General features: G+C 38.6%; 2 protein-coding genes across 2 annotated transcripts; both read left to right on the forward strand.

Moving 5' to 3' along the window:
• The first annotated feature begins 10,290 nt into the window (after positions 1 to 10,290).
• LOC121400925 (olfactory receptor 1509-like) lies at positions 10,291 to 11,370 on the forward strand. Its single transcript, XM_041584857.1, has one exon. The coding sequence runs from the start codon at positions 10,375 to 10,377 to the stop codon at positions 11,368 to 11,370; it is 996 nt and encodes a 331-aa protein (XP_041440791.1). The 5' UTR covers positions 10,291 to 10,374.
• An 11,793-nt stretch (positions 11,371 to 23,163) lies between these two features.
• LOC108695629 (olfactory receptor 10G7) lies at positions 23,164 to 24,102 on the forward strand. Its single transcript, XM_018224300.1, has one exon. It carries the CDS (start codon positions 23,164 to 23,166, stop codon positions 24,100 to 24,102), a length of 939 nt encoding a protein of 312 aa, XP_018079789.1.
• The last annotated feature ends 1,369 nt before the right edge of the window (positions 24,103 to 25,471 follow it).

The following is a 25,471-nucleotide window of genomic DNA, read 5'->3' on the forward strand; positions in this document are numbered from 1 at the left end:
GTTACTGATTCCCCTCCCTATTCCCGAAAGACCATGGACCCATCTTTCTATGGATTTTATTGTGGAGTTGCCTGTGTCCCAGGGGAAAACAGTAATTTGGGTGGTGGTGGATAGATTCAGTAAGATGGGTCATTTTATTGCTCTTCCTCACCTCCCATCTGCCAAAACTTTGTCCGAACTTTTTATTCAACATATATTTAAGTTGCATGGTTTTCCCAGTAATATTGTTTCAGACAGAGGTGTTCAATTTGTCTCTAAGTTCTGGCGCGCATTTTGCTCATTAGTGGGGATCGATCTTTCTTTTTCAACGGCCTATCACCCACAAACCAATGGGCAAACCGAGAGAGTGAACCAGTCTTTAGAGCAATTTTTAAGATGTTATGTCTCCGAAAATCAATCTTCCTGGGCAGAACTATTACCCTGGGCAGAATTTGCCTACAATAACGCTACTCACTCCTCCACTGGAGAGTCCCCGTTTTTTATTGTTAATGGGTTACACCCAAAAGCTTTTTCCTTCTCTAATTCTGGTTCTTCTGTCCCTTCCGCTAACTCCTCTGTCGAACAATTTTCCTTGATTTGGTCCCAGGTACATGATTCTTTGTCTACTGCTATTTCTGCTCAGAAAAGGGCTGCTGATAAAAGACGTAGAGAAGCACCCCAGTATAAAGTGGGAGACTTGGTGTGGCTCTCTACCAAAAACATCAGGTTAAAGGTTCCTTCCCTTAAGCTGGGTCCCCGTTTCATTGGTCCTTACCCCATCACTACTGTTATCAACCCTTCGTCTGTTCGCCTTAAATTGCCTGTTAATTTCAAGATTTCTGATTCTTTTCATGTTTCTTTGCTTAAACCTGCCGCTAATACTCGCCTTACTTCTGTCCCCCCTCCAGTGCAAGTTGACGGTCAGCCTGAATTTGAGATCCAGGAGTTCCTTGATTCCCGAATGGTACGTAACAAACTCCAGTACCTCACTAGGTGGAAGGGATTCGGTCCTGAGGAGAACTCCTGGGTCTCAGTGGATGACATCAAGGCTGATCGTCTTAGGAAGCAGTTCCATTTAAAGTTTCCTGGGAAGCCTGGGGGTCCGGTGTCCCCCCCTAGAGAGGGGGGTAATGTAAGGAAATCTGTGTTACCTGGTATTGGGGGTGCTGTACGCCGGCCGCGGGGACGCCCGCCTCGTGGTTCCACCATCTTGCCTCCTTAGAACGCGCGCGCCCGCGTCTCGTTTCCTTTATTGACGCGGACGCGCGCGTCGATTCTGACGCATGCGCGCCGATTTTTGGCGTGAAAACTTTGGCGCCCAAACAAGGTATAAATAGGCCACTTCCACTCCCAGCAAACTGCCCGTGATAGAACTTGTTTCTGGTGCTCTGTTCTGAAGACTTGTGCTATTTTGTCTGTTTGAATCTGATAATCCGTGTTTGACCCAGCCTGTACCTTGACCATCCCGAATTCTGAATCCTGACCAGTGCCTGATATCTGACTACTCTTCTGCTTGTACCCTTCCTTCTTGATACCTGGTTTTGACCCTTGCCTGCCTGACGACCCTTGCTTTCTGCCTGCCACGACCCAGCCTGTCTGACGATCCTTCTGCCATACCCTTGTCTGTTACCGTGATCCTCGGTCCAAAAGACTCTAGCTACCAGCCGTGCCCCATTGCCTGCCAGAACACTTGCTTGAACCTCTCGTAAGACCAGGTGGCACCCGATTAGGCTGAGGGCTCCTCCCGAAGCTCAAAGGTGGTCACACCACTGGTGAAGCTTAGCTCAGACCCAGGATTCGAGCACTTGTTCTGGTGTTGGGTGCCGGCCGTGACAGAATGTTAATGGATTAAATCATTTTTCTAAGAGAAGGAGTATACTTAGAAGTTTAAAGAAAACCAAATGTGATATAGCATCCCTACAAGAAACCCATCTCAATGGTTTGGAGAATGTTTGGTTGAAAAAAGATTGGGTGGGAGAGCTAGCCTTCTCCCCTGCTGTTAACAAAAAATGTGGAGTAGCTATTCTATTCCATCGTAAATTGAATGTTGCTATAACTAAGTCAATTGAGGATGAACTTTGCAAATTTATTTACACTGAAGTACTCATTAACGATGTTGTGTGGCACTTGTGTATGCTCCAAATAGTTGTAAATCTGATTATTTTAATTGGCCCAAAAAACAAATCTCTCTGCTTCCTGCTAATAATATAATTCTGGCAGGTGACTTGGATGAGTCCTTTAGTTCTTTAGACAGATCTGATTGGAAATTGAATAATCCATGTAAGAAGTCTATGCTCCCACATAATTTTTTGCAGAGATACTAACCTTAATGATGTTTGGAAACTTTTTCACACTGCTGAAAAAGATTTTACTTTTTTCTCATCTGCTCATCATGTAGGTACAAGAATAGATTTTTCTAATTTCCAATAATCTGATAAATAGAACTATAGGAGACATTAATATCTCAGACCATGCACCAATCTCATTTGTGGTCTCCATGTCACCTGTTCCTAGAAACTATGTCTCTTAATCTTTTCCTGATTTGCTTAAAGATAATCCAGACTTCATAAAGATGTTACATAGTAGATGGGATTTTTTTTTCAAGGAAAACAAAATACACTTGAAAGATCCATCCTTGGAACTTGGAAGGCAGTGGCTAGAGGGGAAATATCCTATTTTAAATCTCACTTCTTTAAAAAAGTTCACAAAAATTTTCTTGAATTGAGTAAAAGACAAAGGGGCAAATTCACTAAGCGCCAAAGTGCCGAACGCTAGCGTTAATTCGCCATTTTCGTTACTGCGCAAATTCACTAACGAACGCTGGCGTAGTTTCGCTACTGTTTCTTCGCACCCTTACGCCTGGCGAATTTTCGCTAGCGACGTAATTACGCAAATTCACTAACTTGCGCAGTGTACTGAACGCTACCTTTTACGCTAGACTTCCTTCGCCACCTCAGACCTGGCAAAGCGCAATAGAGTAGATAGGGATTGTTTCAAAAAAAGTCAAAAGTCCCAAGATCGAAAAAATTTTTGGGGCTCCCCTCCTTCCCCCCTACATTTCCTGACTCATGGCAACTTACCTAGACAGTGGGCACATGTGTAGGGCAAAATAAAAATTTTATTTGATGATTTGAAGGTTTTCTAGCCATTTGTAGTGCTGATACGTATTCCTCCATTGAAATTTGAATTTCGCGCCGTATGCAAATTAGCCTTCGCTAGCGTAACTTTGCTTTACTTAGCGAATCAACGCTAGCGCAACTTTGCAACCTTACGCTACCCCTGAGCGCAACTTCGGATTTTAGTGAATTTGCGAAGCGCTGGCGAAACTACGCCTGGCGAAGTGCGGCGAAGTGCGGCAAAGTTACGTCTGGCGCAACTACGGATCTTAGTGAATTTGCCCCAAAGTGTCTCTTACATTAGATTTAAACAACATCCCTCGTTTGAAAATGCTCAAACATATAAGTATATTTTGGATGAACTTAAAGTTTGGATTAAATTGAGACAAAACATTTTTAAATCTTATTCGCAGGCTAGGCTCAATAACTTGAGTAATAAAGCAAATAACCTACTTTTTAATCTTACTAAGGCTGAAAATAAACAGGCTAAACTTATTAAGATTAAAGATATCCATAACCAGCTAACAAATGATCCCAATAAAATTGTAGACATTTTCCAAGATTATTAAAAGGATTTATACTCTAATCCAAATATAAATTCTGAGAAAATGGAGAATTTCTTTGGAAATTGTAAAATCCCCCAGATTTCGAAAATTCTGTTAGAAAAGCTAAATAGTCCAGTTTCCTCAGAGGAATTATTAAGAATCTGAAAACAGCAAAGGCAGGTGGCCCTGATGGCCTTACTCCTTCTTTTTACAAAATTATGAAGGATAAAATCTCACCTTTTATGACACATTGATTTAATGATATATTATTCTTTGGAAAAAGTCTACCTTCTAGTGAAATTTCAAATCTTAGAGTCATACCGAAAAAAGACAAAGATCCATCCCTCCCTTCCTCCTTTAGGCCCATTTCCCTATTAAATCAAGATATCATCTAAGGTCCTTGCTGATAGGCTTTCATGGCAAAACCCTAATCAACATTGAGTCTGACCACAAGCCACTGGAAAGTATATTCAAGAAACTAGGAGCCTCAAAACGGTTACAGAGAATGATGCTGCAATTACAAAAGTACAACCTGAATGTGACTTACAAAAAGGATCACGAATGTATATTGCAGACCTTCTGTCAAGAGATTACCTAAAACCCAAGTGAAATCTGATAACCCAGAATATGAAAAATTCTCCATCTATGCCGAAGATGCCTTTTGGAAGGAGCTAGAACAGATTAATTTTGCTGAATATTTAAGAGTATCCGACATACGTTTACAACAATGAAGATGAAGCCTTACAATTATTAAAGACAACTGTTCTATCTGGATGGCCTGATGAGAAAGAAAAGGTACCTATTTGTGTCAGGGACTACTGGGGTTTTAGAGATGAAATCACCATGCAGAATGGGATTCTGTATAAAGGACACAGAGTCATCATACCCAAGAATCTGCACCCAGAGATGATAGCAAGAATACATTCAAGTCCTCTGGGCATAGATTCATACCTTCGCAAAGCCAAAGATGTGATATTCTGGCCACATACAGTAATGGACAAGACATAATTGAGGCAAAAAAGGACTGTACACATCCAATGAATACCTCTGCAAGCAGACAAAGGAACCACTGATGACACCCAAACTACCTACTCTACCATGGAGTAAATTAGGAATGGACCTCTTTTCATTACCAGGGCAGGATTACCTAATAATTGTTGATTATTATTCAGACTTTTGGGAGATAGATGCACAAGGGTGATTCTGGCCTTTCTGCTGCCTGAGGCGAAAGCATGGCAATGCGCCCCCCGTGCCACGCCCCCATGTCACTCCCCCACACACCATGTCTTTCCTTTCTTATACAGGATAGGTAAATTACCCTTAATGTGTTACCATGCTGTCCCTAAAGTTAATAAAGTATTTGGATGCTTTTTAGATAGATACTTCGTACTATCTTTTTTTAACTTATAGACATTAAAAAACCTTTAAATAATTATTCTTCTATAATACACAAAAGCCATGAATATCTTGTAAATTATATCCTTATAAACGGTGAGTTCTGATGTCATCAGTTATAAACGGTGAGTTCTGATGTCATTTCTGTCACGACTCACTGAAACTTGTGTATTATAATAAATAAAGTACCCCCAGTTGAAAAATATAAGGATATTAGAAGTTACCTCGGAGTTCCATGACCTGTATAAAAACACTCGGCCTTCGGCCTCGTGCTTTTATATGGTCATGAAACTCCTCGGTAACTTATAATATCCTAATATTTTACAAGAGGGAGTACTTTATTCACTATATTAGGCAGTTATCACACAAGAAATGTACAGGAAATAAAACTCCCATAGTCATTACTAACAATAAAAATAGAGAACACTTACCAGTAAAGATTCAAATAAAATTAATAATTTGTAAGCTCAACAATCTGACTGAACAAACTGAAGCTAAATAACTCAAAAACAAATAAATAATAAAACATGAAAAACAATTGCAAATTGTCTCAGAATATCACTCTCTACATCATACTAAATGTTAAGTCAGTGATGCCTAATTTGCATACGGCGCCAAGTTCAAGTACAATTGACATATATGCAGCATAAACTACATTACACTTCACAAGCCTGGGAAACATTCATTAAATAAAATAGAGTTGTTATATTGCCCTACACATGAGCCCACTGTATAGTTTAGGTGCCATATGTTAGGAAATGTAGGGGGGAAGGAGAGTACCCCCAAAAAATGTAAAAGACGCCAGCGTTTTTTGGGACTTAGAAAAAATGTCAACTATATTTGAAGATCCTCCTATCTACTCTATTGCACTTTGCCTGGTCTGAGTTAAGTCTGGTGCAAGAGGTAACATTCAGTAAAATCCGCAAGTTAGTGAATTAACGTAGTTACGTCCCTCCTCCGGGTGCAAAATATCACTAGAGTATGTCTACTTCGCTAGCGAATTTACGCCAGCACCCGTTGGCAAAGTGCCAAAATGACGTCACACTGGTAAATTCCCCCCTTAATTTCCAAAAAAACTTTGAATTTCATCTTTATGCATATGCATTAACCAGGGAACATGCAACTTTTTTTTTTTTTTTTGTTTTTTTAACTTAAGCCACTAGTATTTATTAATTAATTATTAACAATTTTATTTTGGTAATTTGTATATACAGTAACGCATTGAGGGCACCTGGGCAAGTGACTTATTATAAATACTGGCTTTTTGATGACACACACAGTGGAATGGTAGTGGAGAATTCAAATAACAGACAGACAGGCAGTACAACTATTATATTATTTATTCCAAATATTCGTTCTGTAAGTACAGTACAGTACCTGGTTCTTGTGAAAAAACTCTGCCTCACATAGTGCCTGCTGCCCTAGAAAGATGCAGCAGCCAGCCACCACGGCACCACCAGGTCCAGGCACTGCAAACTCCAAACTCCAGTCTCCAAAAGCCTACACGCGCAGAGTCGCAGACCCAGCCCTAGAGTCACCGGCGTCACGTAAGCAGGGAGCTGCGGAGCGCACACGTCACGTTGACGCACTGACTGGCACCGCACTCCGCTCATCACAGCCAGGACAAGTCAGGGGCGGTAGCCCGGCAGCAAGCAGGAGGGAACTGACTGAAGGTGTAGGCGCAGGCGCATTAGGCGCAGGCGCATTAGGCGCAGGCGCATTATGCGCAGCGCTTATTTACATTTGCAAACCAAGTTTTTTTTTCTTACCGCAGCTGTCCAAATGCCGCCCCTTGAATTGACCCACATTTTGCCGCCTGAGGCGAGTTTCTCAGGCGGCCTCATTATAGAAGCGCCCCTGTAGATGCAATTTCTGAAACCACCTCCAAAACCATCATTGAATGATGCAAAGTGCATTTTAGTCGACAGGGAATACCTGACACTGTCATCACAGACAATGGACCACAATTTATCAGCTCAGAGTTCACCCATTTTTCCAGAAATTGGGAATTTGAACATGCTACCTCATCCCCCTATCACAGCCAGTCCAATGGTAAAGCTGAAGCTGCTGTAAAGATAGCCAAAAACATCATAAAGAAAGCTAAAAGAGATGGCAAAGATCTCGGGAAAAACATACTTGACTGGAGGAATACTCCTACTGAAGGTACCAGCAGCAGTCCTGTACAAAGACTTATGTCACGAAGGACTAGAACTCTCCTTCCCACTGCTCAAAAGCTTCTGTTCCCAAAGCTGATAGAAGGAGTATTTGATCAACTTACAGAGAAGTGGCGGAAAGCAAAAGCTTATTATGATAGAGGAGCCAAAGAACTTCCAGAGCTAGACATTGGTCAAACAGTGCGTATACAACCTTACCCTGCTTCAGTAGATAGAAGGTGGCGCAAAGGAATTTGCTTGGAGAAGGTTGCTCCACGCTCATATATAGTGGAGGCTGATGGTCATCTGTACAGGAGAAACAGGAAATTTCTCAGATGCACCAATGAAGCAAGTGATGTTAACACTAGTGAGGTGACCACACCAATTACAGAGTCCTCTGAGGACATTACAGACCAGACGTCACCTATAAACCCAGAGGTGGAAGCAAATGTAGAGAATAGGGACACAACAGCTTCCCCACGTTGCACTCGCACTCGAGAAATCAGAACACCTGCAAGATACAAAGACTTTGTTCTGTAATTTAAGAAACTTTGAGATGGACAGTACTCCAGTGTTTAAGTAAAACATACTGCAGTTTGGTTTTGTTGATAAATAAAAAAAAAAAAAAAGAAGAAGGGAGATGTTTACATATATAAAGAGCTTAACATGTGCTGCCATCTACTGTTGTAGCGGGTACTGCAATCACTAATGTTTGTGATATTGTCTGTGTGTATTTGTCAATAAAGTTCGTTGTTACAAGCTAGCAAGGCCTCAGGAAACAGACTTGAGGTCTGAAGATCTAAATTATGGAAAGATCTGTTATCCAGAAAACCCCAGGTCTAAAGCATTCTGGATAACAGGTCCCATACCTGTCTATATATATAGTCCAAAATATTGAGAAAGGCTGGTGTTGAAGCAGAAACGTCATTTTTTTTATCTTTAATAAATTATTTAAACTGGTATAAGTCTTGAGATTGCGGTCTCTTACAAAAGTGGATTATATATACATATATATATATATATATATATATATATATATATATATATATTTATAATTTGCTAGTGTAAACCCCAAAGAGGGAACAGCTCTTTACAGACCCTTCATTACTAAGGAATTCATGTTCATTTATTTTATTCATGAAATTATTTGACAATTCCAAATTAATATTTCAGCACAAAATGTCACCTACTAATTAGTTTGAATGCTTCAAGGTAAATCCCCAAACAATTTAAATAAACAAATTAACTAGATTGCTTACAAGCATCTGGAATTCCCTGAGGATTTAAACAAATTATAACGCAGATTTTATATTTTCAACAGCATTATAAAATCATACAGGTTGTTGAAGGAGCTTCCAAGAATAGCCAAGCTCTGACATAAAGACGGAACATATTTTGAAAACAAAATTAGCCTGTGATATCAAAGCAGTTGAAATGCTAAATATTTGTGCAGTAGACACGTTTCTAGTTTTTTTTGTTTGTACCCCTGTAAATGGGGATTTTGTAAATGATAATTAATGCTTAATTGAGCACACTATTTGATTACTTAACTCCTCTCATCTTTCTCATATCTTCTTTACTCCATGTGAGGAGCAAGCTGTGAAAATCAAAACAATATGTAAATATGCCAAATTAAGTGGAAGTCTGTACAATATAATGTTTAAGGTAAGTCTAGAATTTTGAAGAATTAGTTTGACAGTCCATTGGAGGCAGCAAGACAGCCTTTAACAAATGATTCTGTAGCTTATAAAAGCGGAAGGAATTCACTTTATTTTCAGTTATGTTTTCCACAACTTGAAAATATTTTTCTGCATTTCTATCCTTGAAAGCTTGGTTTTATTAACAAATATATGCATTCTAATTTGTTCATTTATTTAGGTGCATGATCTTTAAATTAAAAAAGACAGATCAATCATTAAACCGATTTATAGTCTTTAAGCAAATCCAACAACATTTATACACACACACACACACACACACACACACACACACACACACACACACACACACACACACACACACACACACACACACACACACACACACACACACACACACACACACACACACACACACACACACACAACACACACACACACACACACACACACACACACACACACACAGATTTTCTGAGTAATTTATTAAGAAATAATTGTGGACAAACATTGTATGGGATGACTTTGACGTACAGTAGTTGCCCAGCTTAAATATATTGCAATATATGGACAAACAATCCCTGTGTTGTTTAAAGGGTAAGGCATTTTTTAGTAGCAGTATGCACAAAATGTCTCTGTCTTAAATATATTGATAATGGGTTGAGTGCAGAGGACTCTTGTAATTGACTATATGTATTTTGTGGTCACACCCTCATTGCACCCCCGCCGAATGGTTTTAAAAAATAGTGGTGAGCACAACTTTCCCTTGTTTGTTATAGTTATACAAGAGCAGTGACCAGCTCTATGTTGTAGCTCCCACCCTTCCCAGCTATAGTCAGGTGATCCCACTGGTGTCTAATAAAAGGGCAGCCAAGTTTGGGAGTTTTACTTTGAAAGCAGCTAGTAAGGTAAAACGTATTCGTCCCTTTTGTAAAATGTATAATTAAACCATAGAATTCTTAATGAATCAGATGAAAATTGAGCATAGGACTGGCCAGATATGGGATGACTTTGACGTAGTTGTCCAGCTTAAATATATTGCAATATATGGACAAACAATCCCTGTGTTGTTTAAAGGGTAAGGCATTTTTTAGTAGCAGTATGCACAAAATGTCTCTGTCTTAAATATATTGATAATGGGTTGAGTGCAGAGGACCTCTTGTAGTTGACAAGATGCCATAGAAGTCAATGGGGAGGGATGAATCTTTAGACCTTTTTTTAGCTTGCATAATGTTTGAAAATAATTGAAATTTAATTGAAATTTCTCCCAAAATGTTGTCCACAACTTTAGCGATCATGATTAAACTAATTGTGATTTTAATTATGTGCAATATCATGGGAAAATAAAGGGGAAAATCACATTTCTGAGTCTTGCTTTTTTATGAGTGACTAGACGATGTTTGATAAATATGCCTCCTAAATGTTACTGATTTGACACTGATGATATTTTAAGCAATAACCTTACTTTTGTAGGTCTGATGATTCTGGCATTTCAACATCCAGTCCGCTCCATACTGTATGTTCACAAATGGAAAATTCAACTAAAGTAACAGAATTTGTTTTTGTGGCCTTTGCATTTTCCCATAGAGTCCAACTCTGTATGTTTTTTATATTCTTTATCATTTATGTTTTGCTGCTGAGTGGCAACGTTCTCATCATGATGACAATTAGAACTGACCCTCGTCTTCATTGTCCTATGTATTTTTTCTTGTGCAAACTTTCCTTCATTGACCTCTGTTACTCAACTGTGACCGTGCCCAAAATGTTGTCAGACTTTCTGTACGACAGGAAAACAATTTCATTTCATGGATGTATAACCCAACTCTACTTTTTTCACTTCTTTGCCTGTGCTGAATGTTTTCTTTTCACAGCTATGGGTTATGATCGCTATGTAGCTATCTGCAAACCATTACACTACTCCACAATAATGAATACAAAACTCTGTCTGTGGATGGTGGCAGCAACCTGGGCCATTGGCTTTGTCCACTCAAATATTCAGACTTCTCTAACAATGGGGTTGCCTTTTTGTGGTCCAAATGAGATAGACAGTTTTTTCTGTGACATCCCCCCATTGATTAGACTAGCATGCACTGACACAACCATGATAGAAGCTATGATAGTGGCAAATAGTGGATTTGTTTCATTAGGCTGCTTTTTAGCTGTTTTGATTTCGTATATTGGAATTGGCTCAACTATTTTAAAAATTCACACATCTAAAGGAAGACAGAAAGCATTTTCCACTTGTGTTTCCCACCTCACTGTAGTAACTTTTTTCTTTGGTCCATGTGTCTTTATCTATATGAGACCCTCAACCACCTTTAAAGCTGATCGAGTTGTGACTGTATTTTACACAGTGATTGCGCCCATGCTAAATCCTGTCATCTACACCTTGAGAAATGAGGAAGTCAAAACATCCATGAAAAAAATCTGGGGTAAGAGCAGGCTGTGTAATGGAAACACTCGCAAACACTGTGCAAATGTGTCTAGTAAACCACAACTACCAGCCAATAGTAATTTAACATAAATATCTACATCAGCGGAGGGGGATTTTGTGTGTTTGGGGAGGCTATTTAACCCTTTTCTGGCCAGAACATTTTGGTCTTGCAAGTCTGATTATGTCCAGAAAATATATGGCATGTCATAAATCAAACTACTGTGCTACTGCTGTGCTGGTCAGATCCCTAAAAGCTAACAATCCAGAATTTAATATTTTTGTTAGTAAAAGAAGTTTTTTTTTATGATTCTATTTTATGAAGACCTTTCCATTAGTACCCCAGTAATAAGTAGGCATAATGCCAAGGAATTTATTTGTCCCTGACTAGTGGCAAGATGTGTATGTGTATTGCTTATTCCAGCACATCAGACTGCTGAATTAAAAACACTGACAACAAAGGCGATGAAAGGCGGTTCTACACAGGTAATCTATCTACCTTACAAGGACCAAACAAGGGGTACTTCAATTTCCATGTTTAATTTCTTCTGCAATTTAAAAACCCACTGAATGCATTTGGTTATCTAAAGATATTGAGAGGTGTAGTTGAACACTAGCGTGGGGTTGCAGGATGAATGAACCATGGTATCAGCTGAAATGGTGGGTTTGGCAGGATGCAGTGCACACTAAGGGACACATTTAATTAGGGTCGAATATCGAGGGTTAATTAACCCTCGATATTCAAATGTGGAAGTTAAATCCTTTGACTTTGAATATCGAAGTCGAAGGATTTACCGCAATTCGTTCGATCGAACGATCGAAGGAAAAATCGTTCAGACGATTAAATCCTTCTACCAAAAATTTGTTAGGAAGGCTATGGGTGCCTTCCCCATAGGCTAAAATTGCACCTCAGTAGGTTTTACTTGGCGAAGTAGGGGGTCGAAGTTTTTTTTAAAGAGACAGTACTTCGACTATCGAATGGTCGAATAGTCTAACAATTTTTTAGTTCAAATCATTCGATTCAAAGTCGTAGTCGAAGGTCGAAGTAGCCAATTCAATGGTCGAAGTAGGCCAAAAAACGTTTGAAATTCAAAGTATTTTTTCTTCTATTCCTTCACTTGAGCGAAGTAAATGTACCCCTAATTGTAATGGGTAATAGCATAGTATCCCCACCACTGAATAATTTGTGATCAGTTTGCATTTCTAGCACATTATTCAAAAAATGCAATGAATACTGGTACCACAAGCACAGGATGAGTTCTGACACCCAAGCACATAATATAGTGAGAGACATTGGGTTAAGGAACCACAAGGGCATATGGTATGATGCATTGGCTCTGAGTGCACAGACGACTGCAGATATGAGAGGAGAGGCTGTTTCTTGGCCTGCACTTACAAGACAGCAGCAGTTGTGGCACATACATATTTTCTAAGAGTGGACCCCCTATTCTTCTCTCATGCTTATTCCCTTTTGTATTTGCTCTATCTAATTTCTATCCTGTCTCTATCTCCTTTCTTTTTATTCTGCTTTCCACCATCACCTAAGTATTCCAGTTTTTTTCAGCCCTTCCTTTCTTTCTTGTTTCTGCTTATGTACCCAATCTATTCTCCGTTCTATTCCCATTTGAAAGGAATTCAGTGGGCAGAAGTAAAGAAATAAAGTACCTGGGTGCTGGCCTTCTCACACATAACCAGGGGACTTCTAAATATTCATAGAAGCAGGCTAGGCTGGAGGAAGGTTAAAATTTCTTTAGCCTAGCCAATCACCTTGCAGCTGAACCGGGTCTTAGAACTTGAGAGACAAAAACTATGCCGGAAACTGCATATGTGACGGAGATTGCCAGCCACGTTGTGGATTATTTGAGATCCCCACTTGCAACTCAGACACAGGCAGAATAAACAGTTTGTAAACGTTTTTCTTTGTTTTTTTGGGTTTTTTTTTTTGCTTTAATTTTTCTAAAAAAATTCACCTCTTTATTCTTTTTAGTTAGGAAGGGAATGTTTGGGGAGGCTAAGCATTCCCTAGCATTTATGAAAATCTGCCCATGAATATCTACTGGCTGTCCTCCTATTAAATATAATTTTGTCTCCTTACATTATTGGAGTGTTTAAGTAAGGAGGAGGACCAAGGGCATCTTATATTTTGGTATGTGTGGGTAAGTTTAGTTGCACAAGTTTTTTTGTGTTTTTTTACAGTTTACGCTACTACATATGGCTAGTAAAAGGGCAATTTAACGTGTCTGTCCACCTTAAACCATGTATTGTAGGGTGGGGTAAAGCAAGGGAGGTTGCCCTTCCTTTTAGGTGCTTATGCCCACCAGTTAGCAAGTGCAACCATTTGACGCTGCATGTTTTATTTTTGCTATCTAAACATGATGAAAATTGTATTCAATACAAAGGTGTAAAGGCTATCAGGCAAGCTAAAACAGAGAATGAAAATAGCATTGCAATGAAGCGTAAAATGAATCAAAAATAAATTTTTAAATATTTAAATAGTAAAAAAAAAAAAAGAAGAAGCAAGAAGGAACAGGCCCTGTTTTTGTTACAAAAGCCATTCAGGCAAACTTAAGCAGATCACTGAGCTTTTTCCAGCACAAAACCCCATTTGATTAATAAACTCATGCAGTGTTTCCTTTATGATTGACTGAGCACAAAAACTCAATTGGTTGACGAGAACAGAGAAAAAGCAGAGATATTAAACGGTTTTCATCTGTGTACACAACTGAGGAATCAGTTATTGAAGGCTTTATTTTTAGTAGACCCAATTCTAATAATACAATCATAGATGCATGGGTCAATCAGGAAGAAATTCAAAAGAGACTAGAACATGTTAAGGTAAACCAAGGTCTAGGACTGGATGGTATCCATACCCAGTTACTTAATGAGCTGTGATTCCAAACCAATTTACTTAGTGGTAGTAAAGCTTTTGGAAGAGGTAATAAGATATATTAAACTTGCATATATTGCAAAGCACAATACTATGAGTTTGTGCCAGCATGGTTTTATATGTAATAGATTTTTCCAGACTAATCTAGCCACTTTCTATGAGGAAGTGACTCTACTTAGACTATGCATTTGATACAATACCTCACACAAAGTTACTAATCAACTCATTACTTTAACAATGGATGTTTTCTTGAACAAGCATAGTATCAAAGTCCACAGTGGTCTGAACCTCTACAGTTAATTTAGTATAGGTATCAATTATATATATAATTTATATATATGAGTGTATTGCTAAGTCTGTATAGGCATGTGTCGACAAATATGCACATTTGCATGGGAGTCATTTGTAAGGGTTGAACTTGATGGATTTAATAATTTAACATTGTAACACTAATCAGATTATTAAGATGAAGCAATGTCATCTTCTTTTAAACCACTTGCAGAGATTCCTTTCAAATGAAACTTGCCTCATCTGAGTTTTTATGGACCGCTCTATTGCTGAGTTTCATGTAAAAGATGAGAGTAATTTCAAAACTGAATGGAATAAATAGATGTTTGAAATTGAAAAATTGTTAGAGAATATTCCCAAATTATCAGGGCTGGCACATAACAAGTCCCACCCTCTACCTCATTGTGGTTAGGACGTTCTCATTAATTAAATTCCTTGTTTCTTCTAAGGGGCAAATTTACTAAAGGGCGAAGTGGCTAATGCTAGCGAAAATTCACCAGCGTGACGTCATTTCGTTACTTTTCCGATTTACTAACTGGCGCTGGCGTAAATTTGCTAGCGAAGTGGACCTACTCTAGTGTTACTTCGCAAGGGACGTAACTACACTAATTCACTAACTTGCGCATTTTACTGAATGTTACTTCTTGCGCCAGACTTGCCTTCGCCACCTCAGACCAGGCGAAGTGCAATAGAGTAGATAGGGCTTGCTTCAAAAAAGTTGGCGTCCCAAAAAAAGCTGGCGTCCATTAGTTTTTTAAGGGTGGTAGTTTTTTTGGGGGTACCCTCCTTCCCCCCTACATTTCCTAACATATAGCACCTAAACTATACAGTGGGCACATGTATAGGGCAATAGAACAACTCTATTTTATTTTATGACGCTTCCCTGGGCTTGTGTAGTGTAATGTAGTGTATTGCTGCTACATATACGTCCATTATACTTTAACTTGGCACTGTATGCAAATTAGGCATCGCTAGCGTAACTTCACTTTGCTTGAAGAATTAACGGTAGCGCAACTTCGCTTCCTTTCACCTCCCTGAGCACAAATTTGGATTTTAGTGAACTAGCGGCGCCCTGGCGAAACTTTGCCTGGCGAAGTGCGGCAAAGCCAATGCTGGCACAACTTCGAAGATAAGTAAATTTGCCCCTAAGTCTCACTTTTTCTTAGTATTCCTCTGGGGAAGAAGCTGGGTTCCTAGATACTGTCTATAGTCTTGGCTCCTTAGCCAACTGGATTGTGGCCCAGCCAATTGAAAGACATAAATGGGAATTTAATGGCTGCTGGAGACAGATGAGTTAATATAGTGCTGGGATAAAGAACAGTAACACAATGAAAGTGTTTTAAAGTAATAAAAATATCATGTACTGTTACCCTGCACTGGTAAAACAGATCTGTTTGCTTCATAAACACTACTATAGTTCATATAACAATATAACAATCTGCTGTGTAACAATGAAGGAAATTGAAAAAAGGCTATATGGCACAGGTTAAATAGGGGATAACAGACAGGGCCGGATTTACATAGTGGGTGCCCCTAGGCCCACTGTTGTTCATTGACCCTGTCCCCTCCCTTGTCATCGGGACCAGAGCAATTGAGATTGGAGCATGGGAAATTTAAAAAACTATTGTATCTCCTGGTATCCCCAGTGTTTCTGAACTAATGTGGGTGTGGTTGGGCAGAATGCCTGATAACAGATAATGCCATTAAGGTCTACAGAGCTTATCTGCTATATTTTGTGTAACTGGAGCCTTGTCTCCTTTCAATGGCTGACCCCATTGCTACACAGCTGCTTATTGATATAAACAAAAATAGTGTTTCAAAAGTAAACACAGCAGTTTTACCAGCAATCCGGAAGGCTAAGAAAAAAAATGAAGAGTTAATTGCGGTGGAGGTGAAAACAAACCCTAAAAAGTTTTTTTAAATATATTAATAGTAAAAAGATGCAGGTTGAGAGTGTTGCTCCATTAAATACTGGTACCAGTATGGATGTAACAGATACAGAAAAGGCAAATGTGTTAAATCAGTTCTTTTCTTCAGTGTATACAATAGAGGAGTCTGAGTTCACAGGCTCACTTAATAACTGCACGAATGGTTCAGCTCAATCTAGTCAGTGGCTGACTCAGGATATGATTCAAAAAGCTTTAATACAAATTAATGTAAACAAGGCTCCAGGGCCTGATGGCATTCACCCCCGGGTTCTAAGAGAGCTTAGTTCAGTTTTAGACCAGCCCTTATTTCTGATTTTCTCAGATTCACTGTCATCTGGTATGGTGCCTATGGATCGGAGAAAAGATGATGTTATTCCAATATTTAAAAAGGGATTACGATCTCAGCCTGGCAATTATAGGCCAGTAAGCTTGACATCTGTGGTGGGCAAATTATTTGAAGGCTTGTTAAGGGATCACATTCAAAATTTTGTCCTAATGAATGGCATTATGAGCAACAATCAGCATGGCTTTATGAAGGATAGGTCATGTCAGACGAATTTGATTGCTTTTTATGATGTGGTAAGTAAGATTCTGGACAGTGGGGGGGCAGTAGATGTGATCTATTTGGATTTTGCCAAAGCGTTTGATACTGTGCCCCACAAACGACTGCTTTCTAAACTAAGGTCTGTTGGGCTTAATGAAGTCGTTTGGACATTCTCTACTTGGAGTAAGGTTATTAGTGGGGTCCCCCAGGGCTCAGTATTGGGTCCACTTTTATTTAACTTGTTCATTAATGACTTAGGGGAGGGTATTGTAAGTAATGTATCAGTGTTTGCAGATAATACAAAATTTCCAGCCCAATTAATTCCATCCAGAATGTGGCATCCTTGCAACATGATCTTGACAAACTGGCAATCTGGGCAGCTAAGTGACAAATGAGATTCAATGTTGATAAATGTAAAGTCATGCACCTGGGATGTAAAAATATCCAAGCCACTTATACCATTAATGGGACTGAACTAGGCAAATCCATTATGGAAAAGGACCTTGGAGTCCTTGTAGATGATAAACTTGGCTGTAGCAAGCAATGCCAGTCAGCAGCATCAAGGGCAAATAAGGTCTTGAGCTGTATTAAAAGGGGCATAGAGTCAAGGGATGAGGGGGTAATTCTTCCACTGTATAGAGCACTTGTAAGGCCCCATCTAGAATATGCTGTACAGTTTTGGTCTCCATCACTCAAACAGGACATTATTGTATTAGAGAGGTTAATCTTAGCTATGAGGAAAGACAGGCCAAATTGGGGATGTTCACACTGGAGAAGAGGCACTTAAGGGGTGATATGATAACTATGTATAAATATATAAGGGGATAATATAATAATCTCTCTAATGCTTTATTTACCAGTAGGTGTTTCCAGCTGACACGAGGTCACCCATTCCGATTAGAAGAAAAGAGGTTCCGCCTAAATATTCAGAAGGGGTTTTTTACAGTGAGAGCTCTGGAGATGTGGAATTCTCTCCCTGAAACAGTTGTACAGGCTGATACATTAGATAGCTTTAAGAAGGGGTTGGATGGCTTTTTAGCAAGTAAGGGAATACAGGGTTATGGGAAATAGCTCATAGTCCAAGTTGATCCAGGGACTAGTCCGATTGCCATTTTGGAGTCAGGAAGGAATTTTTCCCCCTCTAAGGCAAATTGGAGAGGCTTCAGATGGGTTTTTTTTTTGCCTTCCTCTAGATTAACTGGCAGATAGGTAGTTAATAAAAAAAAAAAAAAGATGAACTCGATGGACATGTGTCGTTTTTCAACCTTACTTACAATGTTACTATGTTACTATGTAGTGCAGGGCAACACTGCAATATATTTGTATTGCTTTAAAACAATTTTTTGATGTTACTGTTCCTTTAACCTTGTTTTAGAATGTAGAAGGCTTCTTAGATTTAGAACATTCAAGACAATTATAATAAGAAAATAAACAGTAGCTGAAGAAAAAACGATGGTACTAGCTAACATTTGTCGCAGGTGTTTGCGCCAGAAACTTCCGTGTAGTCCTACCCTAAAAGTAATGAGTGTTTTAAGAATCGCAGATGGTGTAATATAAACCTATATGGAGCTAAACCTCATGAGATAACTTACAATTGTTTTAAATAAATGTGCCTCATTAAGCAGGAGAGACACAGTTTTACCTATAATGAAACACTCCTAATTTACAGTACTAAAAACAAAACATCAGCTATATCCTGTATGTATTAGACAAGTATTCTCAGGAGCCTTCTACAAGGTTCTGAGAGCGTCAATTCTCCAGATGGTGAAATAAAAACTGCCAGCACTGCACTAGGCAAAGCAATATAAGGGTCCATGGTTGAAGCAATTACTAATGGTGATACTGTTAGTTGTGTATTATATTCAAAGGCAAATAGCCTGAAAAACAATGTAGGTCAACTTCAGATTGCAATAAGTCCTGTTCTAAACACCTGCGTATATCAAAGAGGTAAGTAGCATACCTTGAAGTGTCATTGTGGAAACACTGAAGCCTATATATTAAGTGCTGTACTAGCTATATGCTTTGGGTTTTTTTTTCCTTGATCATATAAAGTCATATATCCCATATTATAGGATAGTGTAACGACAGTGAGGTGGAATGACAGTTAGCGGCAAAATTATGGTGCTCTAATTTTTTAGGTATGCAAATCCTTGTTAATGGCCTCCTAAATTTAAATCCAGAAAATGTTATTAATCACAGAACTGTTTTTATTTTATTGCAGAACTTTAGGTCATATTTATAAAAAAGGTGAGCTTAGCATAGGGTGCCAGAACGGATGAGACTAGTGCCATCAGCTCTCTTGTAGTGAGCTGTGCTGAATGGATGTTTCACCCATTGCTAAATATGGCCCTTAGCTTTTGTGTATTACTGTCCCTTGTCACCTTTTAAAAAAGTCAGAAGGTATAAAAAAAAATGCAGCAATAAACATATTCACATCACTCAAGTAAATGAATTGGAATTGATTTTGTCTCATACTTATCAAGTAAAATATGTTTAAGCATTCATTAGAAAAACAATATTAAAGCTCAATGAATTTATAAGCATGTTTTCGTTATTCAACCTTTATTGTTTTTATGATTAAATATAGCATGATAATGATGAACAGCAATGTTAAAGGCTTTCACAGTTAATGCAGAGCAAGGGGAATTGTAGTATCTCCCCACAGACTAATTTTTACACATACAGGGGATAGACAGTGAACCGACATTAAATATCCTAACGATTGTATGATTTTCCTAAAGATTCATTAGCTGTAGCATGATAACATTATTTACCTTTAAATGCCATACACTTTCATTATCAAATGACTAATTGCACAAAAACATTTAATTTTTTTACAGGTGAATGACATCTGTTACATTTTTAATGCAACGTTGTTAGTGTTCAGTGAGTTGGGCTATATATTGAATCTATTTTATACAATTCTGCTGCTACATGAAGGCTGCACCAGAACATCTACTAAGTCCTTTTTCAACTTTTTTCATTTAAGATATAATTATGCACTGTGCATTTAATTAATTTTTTTCTTTATCTTATACTTGTATGCTCACATTTTCTAAATATCTGAAGAGTCCACACACAAATGCAGATAGCACTGCAATTATCACTCTAACAGGCAGCTTGATACTATTAATAAAAAGCTTCCCAATTCGCAAATATTTATGAAAACTATGGCAATGGGCATTTATAAATGCCCTCATTTTATAACTGTATAGATGTTTTGAATCTTTGTTTCTTATACTAAAGTGTTTACATATCTGTTTTACAGACAGGCTGTGAAAAGGTGGTTGTTATTGCTGTTTCTATGGGCTTTCATTCAAAATATATTTGATCAGACTATCCCAATGGCCACTAGACCATGTCCCTTGCTGAAGTGATTACAACACAATACAGGGACACTGCATGGAGAAAAGGTAAGCTTGTAGAGAGAGTCAAAAACAATGGATTGAAAAACAGTAATTATTTTATCTGGACTGCTATGGAATTCATCCTATAAATAATTGGGGTAAGGCTATGGACATATAGGCTAAAGGCTGTTGTCAGTCTAGGTATTTTTGCAGGCTGAGAGAAGCAGATCTGCTCAGTGCCCCTGCTCCATTGATTTGAATCCAATCAGCCTGTGTGTGGACACACACAGTGAAGCTGAAGCTGAGGTCAGCCTAAATACTCGAAAGGAGGCATCTCTGGGCTGATCTCAGCTTCAACTCCACTGTGTGTGTCCACACACAAGCTGATTGGATTCACATCAATGGAGCAGGGGCACTGAGCAGATCTCCTTCTCTCAGCCTGCAAAAATAGGAGCCTTCAGCCTGTGTGCCCATAGTCTAAGGTGTATTGTGTTGTTCCATGAGTTTAGATGTAAAAAATGTTGATCAGATTGTGTGGGTCAGATGTTATTTAATCTTGCCATGCAACTGCATACAACACCACACATCAGTGTGATACTGTATATGTAGGAACCTAAGAAATCTGATTCTCCTATAGCTAGAATGTAAAGTCGAATCAGATAAGGGGTCAGATTCAATTCAGTGAGAAAAAGGTTTATCGTGAACTCATGGATGAAATTCAATTTGAATTGCAATTCAATTCAGAAAAACTTGTCTCACTGTTTATCACATGAAAACTCTATTGAAGTTATCCCATGGTTTATCAGGTGAAACCAATAAAAGCAACTGAATTTTGAGAAAAGTTTTGTCTCCTCAAATTGAATTTCGTCCATGAGAATTCATGTGATAAAAGATGGGATAACTTTTTCTAACTCAATTGAATCTGGCCCAAAGTTGGATGATGTAGTTTGCTCATGCATCTTCATTGGACATTCAACAGTCATGTTGCATCAAATGGAAAATGTTCCATGTAGTTTACACATCAGATTTTTGAATCAGACCCATGCAACTGACTTGTAGGGTGCATTTTGTCAATCCAGTTAAGCCCTAGTTACTGTATCTACAAAAAAAAGTCTATCTGTCACTCCCTAGTATACATTTCCAATAGTTATTTATAAAGTGCTACATATTCTGTAGCTCTATAAGTATAGTAGTGGTCTGATATTTATCATTTCACATATTTATGACCTAATTTTATTAAAATGATGATGTCTTACAAAGACGTCTGCAAAGGACTTGAGCAGATTGAAGGCTATAAAAATTCACTGGAGGACAGCTCTGAAGTTAAAACGTGTATACCTGAGGCAAACCGATTACATACAAATAGTAACAAATACAGGAATTCAAGCTGCTCCTGCTCATTAAAGGAGAAGCAAAGTCTCAATCGCTGGAAATGAAAAGTGTTTTGCTCTGTGAGCATCAGATCAATATCATTTTCCTCCTTCTTTGCTCTGGGGCACACACACAGTACCAATGATTGAGACTCTCCATCTTCTTTAAAGCCTACAAGCTAAAGAGAAAGGGCCTTTGCAGCCCGAAACATGTCGTGTGGACATAAAATAAAAGCTTATTAGCAGTTATTCTGCCTGCTGTATGTTTTCCCACCTTCTCTGATACAGTTAAAGAAGAAGGAAGTAATGAGACACAAGGTGTGAGGATGGGCAAGGTAAAGAGTCAGTAAAGTGAGAGATGTGGTACTGAGCATGGCAGAAGTTTATAGTGTATCACTAGGGATGTAGCGAACGTCGGAAAAAAAGTTCGCGAACATATTCGCGAACTTGCGCAAAAATGCGAGCGGTTCGCGAACGGTTCGCGAACCCCATAGACTTCAATGGGAAGGCGAACTTTAACATCTAGAAAAGACATTTCTGGCCAGAAAAATGATTTTAAAGTTGTTTAAAGGGTGCAACGACCTGGACAGTGGCATGCCAGAGGGGGATCAAGGGCAAAAATGTATCTGAAAAATCTGCCTGTGTGTGCTTGGAAGAGATAGTGTAGGGGGAGAGCTGTTAGTGATTTCAGGGACACCAGTCCCACTCCCCAACACTGCTAGACTAATAGCACTGGGCTCTTATAGTAGTAGTAGTAGTAGTAGTAGTAAAACAACAAAAAAATAAATAAAAGCAGTCCTTACAAGGACTACTGTTATTGCAGCAGTCAGCAGATGAGATCAGAAGCAGGACAGCTGCCCACTGCAGCTACATACAGAGCACTGCAGTAGAAGGTAGATTACTAGCCAGCAAAGCTACCTAAGCTTAAATGTCCCTCAAACCCCTGCAGACTTCTGTCCCTCCAATAACAGAGCAGTATCAAAACGATTACTAGCCAGCAAACTTTCAACTGTCCCTGAAATCACTAACAGGCAGCAGCTCTCTCCCTACACTATCTCTTCAGCACACACAGGCAGAGTGAAAAAACGCTGCAGGGCTTCGGTTTTTATAGGGAAGGGGAGTGGTCCAGGGGAGAGCTTCCTGATTGGCTGCCATGTACCTGCTGGTCTGGGGTGAGAGGGCAAAAAAAAGCGCCAACAATGGCGAACCCAAAATGGCGAACGTCGCGCGACGTTCGCGAACTTCCGGCGAGCGCGAACACCCGATGTTCGCGCGAACAAGTTCGCCGGCGAACAGTTCGCGACATCTCTATGTATCACATCGGAGGGAAAGGAAAAGTAAACTAGTGAGAGTTACGTTTTTACTTTTAATATAATAATGCATAGAAATGATTATATAAATAATCTTAATGCCATAAAAACTAAACATTAATTATCAAGAAATAGCAGCTCTTTTTAAATGTATTGTTTCTGTATTTATTCTTATAGAAGCATGTTCTCACTGTGCTAAATGGTCATATATTATGGAGCCTGAGAATAATACTGCAGTGAGTGAATTTATACTAATGGGATTTTCACACTCAAAAGGGATGAGAATTCCACTATTTACACTATTCCTGTGCATTTATATATTAACTCTTTTAGGCAATTTCTTATTAATACTGACTGTTACAGGGGATCCTCATCTGCACAGGCCCATGTACCTCTTCCTAATGAATCTCTCTTATTTGGACATTTGGTTAGCTACAGTCACAGAGCCCAAATTGCTGACCACCTTTTCCGAGCAAACAAAGGCCATTTCCTTCCAAGGGTGTATGACCCAACTCTATTTTTCCCACTTTTTTGGAAGTACTGAATGCTTTTTGAACACTGTCATGGCTTATGATCGCTTTCTGGCCATTTGTCATCCTTTACATTACCCCACTCTAATGAGTCTCAAATTGTGTGCAAAGTTTGCTACTGGGGTTTGGGTGGCTGGATTGATTCATGCTGTGATTCATACCTCATTGACATTACGCCTCCGTTTTTGTGGACCTAATAGAATAGATTATTTCTTCTGTGACGTCATTCCATTATTAAAGCTTGCTTGTGGGGATACTACAGCCAACAAGGCAATGATCATAACCAGCATTGGAGCTGTTGCATTAATGTCCTTTATTTTAATTGTGGTATCATATATCCACATCCTACAGACCATTATGAAAATTAAAAGTTCTGAGGGCAGAAGGAAGACCTTCTCTACATGTGCATCTCACATGATCTCTGTGTTTCTTTTTTATGGGCCCCCTGCCTTTATTTATTTAGCTCCAAACTCGATGAACTATTTCATAGAAGAGACTATTGCTGTTTCCTACACAACGGTGACCCCTATGCTAAATCCAATCATTTATTCTTTGAGAAACAAGGAGGTCATAACTGCTCTTAGAACAATAACCAACAAATTTTTTAAATCACCAGACTGAGAGGTCTGTAAATTATACAGGAATTATTAATCATGTTTCATCCTTGAAGTGAAGTTCTGACATGCTACTGTATGTATTTTATTCACTCAAAAAAAAATTACTTTTCTAATAAATCAATTGATTAAAGTGCTTGTGCTATAATTCATATGCTGTGACTTTCAATTGATTGTATGCTTGTGTATAATTAATAAATATATAATCTTAAAAATCCATTGATTCTATGTATAATTTAAGTAACGTTTTTCTTTGTTTTTTGGTTTTTTTTTGCTTTAATTCTTCTAAAAAAATTCACCTCTTTTTAGTTAGGAAGGGAAGGTTTGGGGAGGCTAAGCATTCCCTAGCATTTATGAAAATCTGCCCATGAATATCTACTGGCTGCCCTCCTATTAAATATAATTTTGTCTCCTTACATTATTGGAGTGTTTAAGTTGGGAGGAGGACCAAGGGCATCTTATATTTTGGTATGTGTGGGTAAGTTTAGATGCACAAGTTTTGTTTTTTTTACAGTTTACACGACTACATATGGCTAGTAAAAGGGAAATTTAACGTGTCTGTCCACCTTAAACCATGTATTGTGGGGGGGGGGGGGGGTAAAGCAAGGGCGGTTGCCCTTCCTTTTAGGTGTTTATGCCCACCAGTTAGCGAGTGCAACCATTTGACACTGCATGTTTTATTTTTGCTATCTAAACAGTTGAAAATTGTATTCAATACAAAGGGGTAAAGGCTATCAGGCAAGCTAAAACAGAGAATGAAAACAGCATTGCAATGAAGAGTAAAATGAATCAAAAATACATTTTTAAATATTTAAATAGTAAAGAAAAAAGAAGAAGCAAGGAACAGCCACTTAAATTGTTTTTGTTACAAAGGCCATTCAGGCAAACTTAAGCAGATTACTGAGTTTTTTTCCAGCACAAAACCCCATTTGATTAATAAACTCGTGCAGTGTTTCCTTTATGATTGACTGAGCATCTGTGTACACAACTGAGGAATCAGTTATTGAAGTTTAATTTCTAGTAGACCCAATTCTAATAATACAATCATAGATGCATGGGTCAATCAGGAAGAAATTCAAAAGAGACTAGAACATGTTAAGGTAAACCAAGGTCTAGGACTGGATGATATCCATACCCAGTTACTAAATGAGCTGTGTTTCCAAACCAATTTACTTAGTGGTAATAAAGCTTTTGGAAGAGGTAATAAGATAAATGATACTTGAATATATTGGAAGCACAATACTATGAGTTTGTGCCAGCATGGTTTTATATATAATAGATTTTTCCAGACTTATCTAGCCACTTTCTATGAGGAAGTGACTCTGCTTAGACTATGCATTTGATACAATACCCCACACTAATTAACTCATTACTTT

The sequence above is a fragment of the Xenopus laevis genome, chromosome 1L (genome assembly GCF_017654675.1).
Source record: "Xenopus laevis strain J_2021 chromosome 1L, Xenopus_laevis_v10.1, whole genome shotgun sequence".
Taxonomy (NCBI): Eukaryota; Metazoa; Chordata; class Amphibia; order Anura; family Pipidae; genus Xenopus; species Xenopus laevis.